Source organism: Octopus bimaculoides, chromosome 23 (assembly GCF_001194135.2).
Source record: "Octopus bimaculoides isolate UCB-OBI-ISO-001 chromosome 23, ASM119413v2, whole genome shotgun sequence".
Taxonomy (NCBI): domain Eukaryota; kingdom Metazoa; phylum Mollusca; class Cephalopoda; order Octopoda; family Octopodidae; genus Octopus; species Octopus bimaculoides.
Window position 1 is genome coordinate 34025507 of NC_069003.1, and position 10020 is coordinate 34035526.

A 10020-nucleotide genomic window follows, 5' to 3' on the forward strand; every position below is an offset into this window, starting at 1 on the left:
TGTTTAAAAACCAATTTTATGATGATGATGATGATGATTTAAATGCTTGAATTTATATTGTATTTTCATTTTTTTTACCTTCAGGAACTCCCGGTGAATATTTTAAAATTATCAAGAATTTGTATATTCAATATATGCACATGAAAGAAACAGCACCAGAAGATACAGCGGTTAAACCAAAATAGACAAAAAAAAAAGAAGAAGAAAGGGATATAGTTTCTATGCCCCTTTTTTGTTTTTTCCCCCCAATACTACTTCAGACTAATTTTTGAAGGATCTGGACAAAGGCTCTTATAATAGAGAGTAAAGGGTATCTTATATTCTGATTTGATGAATCAGGGTTTCAATTCCTGGTCGGAGCCAAATAGTTACATTGTCAACATCACCAACGTAGTTGCAAAAAGGCTGAGGCATAAACGTCACAACACATCAGTCTACCTGGTTCTAGGAGGCATAAGATTTACTGCAAACCTTTGACTATTCTACCGGGACACCTCTTCGGTTAGAATTTGTTCTCCAATTGCTACAACAACAACAACAGTAGCAATATAAGCGGCAGTAACCATGGCTACTGCAGTGGAAACATTGCAGACGCCAACAGACGACATGGCCAACGGAACCAATCTTTTTGCTCCTGATGATATGGACACCGAGATGTCAGCACTGACCTCAAAGGTAAAGAATCTCACCCCCCTTTTTTTTTCTCTGCTTTGCTTGTTTCCTTTTCTCGCTTCACTTTACATGTTATTCTAACATTCTGATGTTCCACTGTTCTGCTATTCTGAAATTCTGTCATACTGTCACTACTACCCATCCATTAATACTTGCTTTCAATGGACGAGTGGTCGGTCAGTCAGTTTGGTTTGAAAGGCCATCATACAAGCAGTGCTGGGTCTATTGGCTGACTGCTATAGTAGAGCAATACTAAAAGTGGGTTATCATTTCTGCAGTGGTTCTAGTCGTTGGGGGTTGTCACGGGGATTGGCAACTGATTCTTGACTCTGTTGCGACCTACCGACTTTGACTCAGATGTCACTGCCATTGGTGACCATAGTAACTGCAACAGTTGGTGTAAAGGAGATGCAGCTCTCGTTGGCAACCTCATAGACCACAGGGACTGTACTGCCCAATTATTTCAGTCGGCTGATCTTAAAGGGGGTTGCTTGTTGTGTTTAGATCTCAAACACCCATGGAGGGAGTTTTTACCTAGTTATCACTTGGATAATCTCAGTTGATTGAAGTTGTTTTTTACCTCACTGTATTACATATGTGAAGACCCTATTGTGCGTGTATTGAGTACTTAAGGAGGCCACGTATTCATCTCTTCAGTAAGGGATCTGCTCCTGTCCTTCTGTCATACTTTCACACTCCTCAATACTATTTCCCCACTCAGCCGGGGGGGGGGGGGGCTGGATTCTGTCTTGGTACCTCACCAGTGCTGATGCCATGAAACAAACATCCAGAAAAATGGGTCTCCAGTTTGGGAGTTCCAGGGTCTTGAGGACTATGGAACAAAACAACCCCTTAGCCACTGTTGTTCCCAGGTATATTTTGGCCTGGAGTAAATAGCACCTGTCAGGGTCCTAGCCGTGTTGGCAAACAATCTTTACTACAAAGTACTGTTGCTGAATATCTCTCGTTTTGAGATTTAAAAATAGTAATTTTCTGATAAATATCCACTTCAAATTATTTTCCTCTGAACCAACCAAGTTAAGCTGGATTACCACAGTCACATGGTGTGTTACAAGTTGTTGTCATGGTAACAATGTATACGTGTAAATTTCTGTTCCTCTCAATGATTGCCTCCCTTGTTGTCTTTCTCTTTCCACTAGATGGCTCTTGTGAGTCCAACCAGTGAAGAGTATGATTCCCTTGCCGAGATAATCAAGGCCCGAGTTGAAGAGGGGCAAGGGGAGAACATCTACGTTATAGGCATTGGTGGTAAGTATCTTTGGACGTTCTTGTCTTGGCTATGACTTTAAACTGCGTCTGGGGGTGGGGCTCCGATTTGGGAATTCCAGGGTCTTGAGGAATTAAGGAACAAAACAACCCCTTAGTAACTGTTGTTCCCAGGTCTATTCCGGCCTGGAGTGATAGCACCCATCAGGGTCCTGGCCATGGGTTAAATTGCATGTAACCACCTGAGCCAGAATTATGTTGAAATCATGGAATGAAGCATGGTGGATGCGAAACCTTTTGGCGAATGAATCTTATTGAATCAATAGCAAATAAGACCAGGTGCTGAGCAGATGAACAAACAAACTGTCGATGGCCAGGATCATCCAGTTCAGTAAGCAAACTGCTGCTGTCATCTGTTGTCATGGTGAGCACAGATGAGATGCCTCATCATTCGATCGGAACATTTGGTGTGGAAGGGTATCTCCTCTTCAGCAAAAGACCTATTCCTGTCCCTCTATATTACGCTTAGCACAAACCCATTTTCCTCAATATTACATCCAACCACACTAAGTTAAAGGATCTTGTCTTGTGAGTTTTTCGGTGACCTCACGCATGCAAGCGCCATGCAAAAAGCGCCCAGTACACTCTGTAAAGAGGTTAGTATTAGGAAGATAAACCAGTTTATATTCTAAAGGATTAAGCTGGGATTCACAATATAGCAAATTAGAACAGAAGGTTTTAATTTAAATACAAATAATTTTAAATAATCAGTTTTGTGTCACAGAATCAGAGGTGGTCTCAGATGGATCGGTATAGAGAGGATTTCTCTGGCGTTCTGTCTTCTATTCTCTGACTAAGCTCTGATTTCTCCTGCTGAATTTCCAAATGTGTTCCTAATCTTTCAGAGGGAGATAAACCAGGATTAAAAGATGAAGATCTCGAAGCATCAGTTGCCACTCTACAGAGTATAGCCCAGTCCCTGGGTTTGGAGTGTGTCTGCCTGCGTGTGAGGCAGGCAGAAAAGGGGAAAGTGTCAGAGTTCCTTCTACGAAAGAAAGTGGCCCAGCAGGATTTTATGGAAATAAGGTGGATATTTCTTCATTTATATTTATGTTTAGGTCTTTTTATATGCTTATTATAGGTGTGGCTGTGTGGTTAGAAGTTTGCTTCCCAACCACATGGGTGCGGGTTCAATTACGCCTTTTATGATTTTAGTTATGTGTTTTAATTCTATGGTTAATGTTGTTATTGGTTTGACATACAAACACATGTTGTAACGGAGTAATAGTATGTGTATTCTAGGTGTAACACACAAATGCATGTTATGACAAGCTGAATATAATTTTGTGTGTGTGTGTGTGTGTGTTATGTCAGGTCACTCTTGAGCACTACTGGTAACACGTAAAGCAGAACAATTTGTTGCATGGTTGAGTCGTCAGCAACTAAACTGGCATCCCCACCAAGTTTGCTTGGTGGGGAGGGTGATTTTGAACAGCCTGAAAGAAACCTATCGTACGTGTGTGCGTGTGTCTTTATTTTTGTCCTCCATCTCTGCTTGACAACCAGTGCTGGTTTGTTTACATCCTCGTTACTTAGTGTTTCAGCAGAAGAGACTGATAGAATAAGTACTAGGCTAAAAAGAAAACAAATTAGTCATGGGATCGATTTCTTGGATCACAAAAAAACCCTTCCAGGCAGTGTCCCAGTATGGCCATAATCAAATAACTGATACAAGTAAAAAAGAAAAAATGAAATGTATTAAGTTTATCGCTGAAAAATAAAACGTTTAGTTTTCCCCATCTTCTCACCAACTTCTTCATTGTTTTCCCAACAGGGTTGCCGTGGTGGGTAATGTGGACGCCGGCAAGAGCACCCTTCTAGGTGTACTCACCCATGGAGAACTTGACAACGGGCGTGGCATTGCACGTCAGAAGCTGTTCCGACACAAACACGAAATGGTGTCTGGTCGTACAAGCAGTGTTGGAAACGATATTTTAGGCTTCGATGTTGCCGGCAACGTTGTCAATAAACCCGAACATGGGAACCTCGATTGGATAAAGATCTGTGAACAGTCCTCAAAGGTAAGATACCTCCCAAGGATATTTGCTACCTCTTTACTTGCTATGTGGGTTGTTGTTGTTGTTGTTGTTGTTGTTGGGGAGTGGTGGGAGTAGAATGACAGAACCATTTGAGCAACAGACAAAATGCCTTTCTGGTATTTGGTTACAGTCTTTATGTTCTGAGTTCAAACCCTGCCAAGATTGACCTTTATCTTTCAACCTTCCGGGGGGTCGGTTAATTAAAACTACGAGTCAAGTATGATTTAAATCACCAGATGATCCTCTGCAACTTGTGACCTCATCCAAAAGCAACAAAAAAGGGTGTGTCCCTGGAATGTTTATGTTTAGACTGCTCCTTCCCTACAAACACACACACACGCACACACTCATTGATTTGATATACATACACAGACACAAACGCACTGACTCATTCACACACACACACACTCAAATGTCACGAAGGTCAGATTTGACTTTCATTACTTTCAGAGTACCAGTCACATACTGAACACAATGTAATCAGCTAGCCCCCTCCCCCCTTTCCAAAATTCCAGGCCTTGTGCCTATGGTAGAAAGAATCATTATTATTATTATTATTATTATTATTATTATTATTATTATTATTATTATTATCATTACTATTATCGAGTGAGAGAAGGTGGTGAGCTGGCAGAATTGTTGGCATGTTGGACGAAATGCTTACCGGTTTTTCGCCTGTGCTATGTTCTGAGTTCAAATTCTGTCAAGGTCAGCTTTGCCTTTCATCTTTTTGGGGTCGATGAATTAAGAACCAGCTGAGTACAAGGGTCAATGTAATCGACTTACCCTTCCCCACAAAATTTCAGGCCTTTTGCCTGTAGTGGAAAGGATTATTATTGAGGGAGAGAGCAGCACATGCCATCAAAGTGACACTGGGGTAAAATATACGAAGCCCAGTATACCCATCATGACTACCTGTCTGATAAGGGTACACCAGGCACATGCATCACGACCATATGTGCACGACATGGTGATCTCATATCAAGATAAACAGTGCATGACCTTGCAGGTGGGGCCCAGTTAGAATTTTCTTCAGGTCGAGTAGCCCATCCCCCCCCCCTCAAAAGATCTATTATTCTATTATTATTGACCGCTTGTTTCTATATTTCAGGTGATCACTTTTATAGATTTAGCTGGACATGAGAAATATCTGAAGACCACAGTATTTGGAATGACAGGGCATGCGCCAGACTTTGCTATGCTCATGGTAATTCTTATATTCTTAACTTCTTATTGTCCCCAGAATGTCCAGCCATGTGTATATATATTATTGTGTGTATATATTATCTGTGTGTATATTTATATGTGTATATTTCATGTGTGTATATATTATTTGTGTGTATATTTATCTGTGTATATTTTATCTGTGTGTATATTTTATCTGTGTATATATTATCTGTGTGTTTATTTATCTATGCATATTTTATCTGTGCATATATCATCTGTGTATATATTATCTGTCTGTATATTTATCTGTGTGTATATATTGTGTATATTTTATCTGTGTATATATTGTGTATATATTATCTGTGTGTATATTTATCTGTGTATACATTATCTGTGTTCATATTTATACATGTGGAAGTTTCTAGAAACTTCTTCTGCAGTCAATGTAATAAATTGATTGTCCCCGTTGTCTCTGCAGATTGGTGCCAACGCTGGGGTGGTAGGAATGACCAAGGAACATCTCCGACTAGCACTGGCCCTCAATGTCCCAGTGTTCGTCGTTGTGACCAAGATTGACATGTGCCCACCCAACGTGATGCAGGACACCATGAAACTGTTACAGCGTATGCTCAAGTCCTCTGGTTGCCGGAAGATTCCAGTTTTAGTTCAGAACAAAGACAATGTTGTTTGTACAGCCACCAACTTCACATCTGAGAGGTAAATATCAACGAAAAGACTTCACTGTGGGCTTCACTAAAAATCTCATTGAAAATGTTATATGTTATGTGGGTTTCTCTTCTGTTTTGAATGATTTAAACTTTTCCTCTGAGGAAGGAACTAGTTTCTAACAAAGATACAAAGCTCCATCTTTGGAATGTAGATGACAAAAACATTTCTTTCAGTCATTCGCTAGCACAGAATTTTGTCAGTGAACAAGTCACGGTCTCAAAGCGACAAAAATACTTTGGCAAATTAAATTTAAATGTTGAAGTGAATCTAACAGTTTTTGTGTGTTTCTTACTTGACTAGCTCCCATGCCGGTGGCACTTAAAAAGCACTATTCGAGCGAGGTCATTGACAGTGCTGCCTGATTGGCCCTCGTGCCGGTGGCACATAAAATGTTGGAGTGGTTGGCGTTAGGAAGGGCATCCAGCTGTAGAAACCCTGCCAGAATAGATTGGTGCCCAGTTCATCCTCCTGGCTCGCCAGTCCTCAGTCAAACCGTCCAACCCATGCCAGCATGGAAAGCAGACATTAAACGACGATGATGATGATGATGATGATATTACCCGCTCCAGATTCACACACTTATTGTAGTGGTCCTTCAGTTTTTCTAAGCCCTGTAAAAGAACTCAGATTGCAGCACTTGTGTGAGATGCATGTATAAATGCATATTTCTGTACATAGAAGGTATGTTGGCACAAGTGCCTTTCACTGTTGGGGCCACTTAACCCAATTCGACTCAAGTGAAACCACTTGAACACTTGATTGTGTGGTTCTATTGAGACATCTTTGCCTGCTACTGGGTTATTTGTAAACTGTCATCTTTTAATTGATGGCAAAATATAAATCCATTTTGAATCCCACCACAAACGAAACTACTACAAGAATTATTGTGTGTGTGTGTGTGTGTGCATGCATTAAAATTCATCATCATCATCTTCGTTTAACATCCGCTTTCCATGCTAGCATGGGTTAGACGATTTGACTGAGGACTGGTGAAACCGGATGGCAACACCAGGCTCCAATCTGATCTGGCAGAGTTTCTACAGCTGGATGCCCTTCCTAACACCAACCACTCCGAGAGTGTAGTGGGTGCTTTTACGTGCCACCGGCGCGAGGGCCAGTCAGGCGGTACTGGCAATGGCCATGCTCGAAATGTGTTTATGTTATTTTTATTAAAATACAGATTTTTTTCTGTTATTATATAAGCGTTTTTTTAAATCCATAAATCTATCCTCAACTACCATCTGTATCCTGTATATACAATGAAAGAGAGAAAGAAAGAGGGAGACATTTTATTTGTACACCTAAATACGGACGATTGATGTATTCTTTTTGTTATATTTCCATGTATGGTTCCACAGAATGTGTCCAATATTCCAAGTTTCTAATGTGACTGGTGAAAACCTTGGCTTACTCAAGATGTTTCTAAACCTGTTGTCCACACGACACAAATACGATGTGACGCAGCCAGCTGAATTTCAAATTGATGATACGTTCTCTGTACCTGTAAGTTCTACTCGGCTTTCTTGGCTTTCTTAGCCTCACCCTCTTTATCTCTCTACCTCTCTCTCTCTCTCTCTCTCTCTACCTCCCTCTCTCTCTCTCTCTCTCTATTTTCCTTTCATATCTTCACTCTATTTTCTTTGTGTATTTCTCTCTTTCTTACTCTCTCTCTTTCTCTCTCTCATTTTCTGTCATTCTTCCTTTCATATCTTCATTATTTCTCTTTGAGTGTCTCACTCCTTTTTCTCTTTCTCTTTCATTCTCTCTCTCTCTCATTTTCTCTCTCCTCCTTTCATGGCTCCACTCAATTTTTTTGGTATATCTCTCCACCTCTCTCTCTCCATTTCTCTCTCTCTCCTTTATTAAATTCCCTTCCTCGGTCCTTCCCTCGCTTTGTCTCTTTCTCTCTCTCCCTCCCTCTCTCCTTCCCTCTCCCTCTCTCTCTCTCTCTCTCTCTCTCACTTCCCCCAATTCTTTCCACTTATCCCCACACACACCTTTCTGCCACATTACCTTCACCTCCCTAACAGAAATCTAACCCTGTCTCTTTTACAGGGAGTTGGCACTGTTGTATCTGGTACCTTACTGAGGGGACTCATCAAACTCAATGACACCATCCTGTTGGGGCCAGATTCCCTCGGACAGTTCCAGAGTATTGTCATCAAAAGTATACATCGCAAGCGCATGCCGGTCAAAGAGGTCCGAGGTGGTCAGACAGCATCGTTTGCCCTAAAGAAGGTCAGTCAGCAGTTGTTGTTGCGTTTGTTGTTATTGTTTATCGTTATTAAGGTGGTAAGACAGCAGAATCGTTAGCACGGCGGGGCAAAATGCTTAGCAGCATTTCACCTGTCTTTATGTTCTGAGTTCAAATTCCACTGAGGTCGACTTTACCTTTCAGCCTTTTGGGGTCGATAAATTAAGTACCAGTGAAACACTGGGGCCAATGTTATCGACCAGTCACCTCCCCCGAGATTTCAGGCCTTGTGCCTTTAGTAGAAACCATTATTTATTGTTGTCACATGTATCTCCAAGCAGTCTTTCAGGTTCAGTTCATGTCATTAAATGTAATTAAAAGCCGGGATGTTATGTCCTGTGCCTGAAAGATTGCTTGGAGACACGTGCCCTTTTATATAATTCTGTCAATTTAATGTACCTTAAAGCATGAAACTATTAGAAGCTCTTTGGTAATTGTGTATATTAAATAATATTTATCTCTCACTGGAGTACTTATTTTTGTTGATACTACATATGATGGAACTGTAAACTGCATATATATATGGGTATATGATAGGATTGTCTAAACATTCAAGGGATAGGCTGAAGTGTTTAAGCAACCAGGAGATAATTAAATCCGAAGGCACTCCTGAAGATTACTTGTGTGGGTACCGTCCTTTACTTGATTATTTATATATTTATTTATTTATATATCTTCTTATTCAAATGCATGCTAATCTGTTCTGTTGATTTCATTTTTCTGATCACCAGATTAAAAGGTCTTCTATACGTAAAGGTATGGTTATGGTGTCACCAAAACGTGAACCAAAAGCATGCTGGGAGTTTCAAGGTGAAATTCTTGTCTTGCACCACCCTACCACAATCAGCGTCAGATACCAGGCCATGGGTAAGGAGCTAATATTTGTACGTGTGTGTGTGTGTGTAGGTATGATTGTATGTACGTGTCCGTGTGTTTGTTAGTATAGGTGTAATTTGTGTTTTCTTTTTCTTTTTCTTTGCAGTCCATGTTGGCAGTGTACGCCAGACAGCATCTATAATCTCCATGTCTCAGGAAACGCTGCGCACGGGTGACAAGGCCCTCGTTCGGTTCCGCTTCATAAAGAACCCCGAGTACCTGCGCACCGACATGAAGATGGTGTTTCGCGAGGGCCGTACGAAAGCTGTGGGTACCGTCACACAGCTGTTCCTGCAGACTGGAAACAACAATAGCTCGGCTGGCGCCACCAACAACCATTACACTCGGCACCAACGGTCTGGCAAGAAATCGCATCAAGACGGGAGCGGTCAGGCGGGAAGGTCGCAGAACGATTCACAGAAACAGAACAAGAAGGGGCGTCGACCGAGAAACCACAGATCGCCATATTACTACAATCAGCAGCAGCAGCATTCGACGGTGTCAATGACAGCAGCAAGCGACGGCTCTTTGACGACAGGTGACCCTGCTGCAACATCTACGGCTTCTGCTTTGTCCTCGTTATCATTAACATCAATTAGCAACACCACTGCTGCTGGTGCTGCCACAACAGCGACTGCGCTTCACTCGGATGTTGACATGGATTTCAGCTCCTCATCCCCTTCCTCACCTTCTATTCCAGCATCTACAGTACCACGCGCTTGATTTTACGCATATCATACACACACACACACACACACACACACACAAGCACACGCACACACACATGCATTCAAAGACACATGTATATGTATATAACTATACACACATACACACATGTAATATATATGTATATATATATATATATATATATACATATGTATATGTATATATATATATATGTGTGTATATAGATATGTGTATATATATATATGTATATATATATCTATGTATATATATGTATATATATATATATATATGTATGTATGTATGTATATG

At 41.0% G+C, this 10020-nt stretch overlaps 1 protein-coding gene across 3 annotated transcripts in view; it reads left to right on the forward strand.

The window, feature by feature from the left end:
• The window catches only part of LOC106873733 (GTP-binding protein 1), a 27214-nt gene extending 17334 nt beyond the window's left edge, over nt 1-9880 (forward strand). For all 3 annotated transcript variants that reach the window (XM_014921222.2, XM_014921225.2, XM_014921221.2), the window contains exons 2-11: nt 85-675; nt 1833-1941; nt 2805-2985; nt 3734-3980; nt 5110-5205; nt 5644-5882; nt 7253-7397; nt 7950-8132; nt 8880-9015; nt 9131-9880. In XM_014921222.2, the coding sequence (XP_014776708.1) occupies nt 565-675; nt 1833-1941; nt 2805-2985; nt 3734-3980; nt 5110-5205; nt 5644-5882; nt 7253-7397; nt 7950-8132; nt 8880-9015; nt 9131-9747 (2064 nt within the window). In that variant the 5' untranslated portion in view covers nt 85-564 and the 3' untranslated portion in view covers nt 9748-9880. The remainder of the gene's footprint in view (nt 1-84; nt 676-1832; nt 1942-2804; nt 2986-3733; nt 3981-5109; nt 5206-5643; nt 5883-7252; nt 7398-7949; nt 8133-8879; nt 9016-9130) is intronic.
• Nucleotides 9881-10020: the final 140 nt, after the last annotated feature.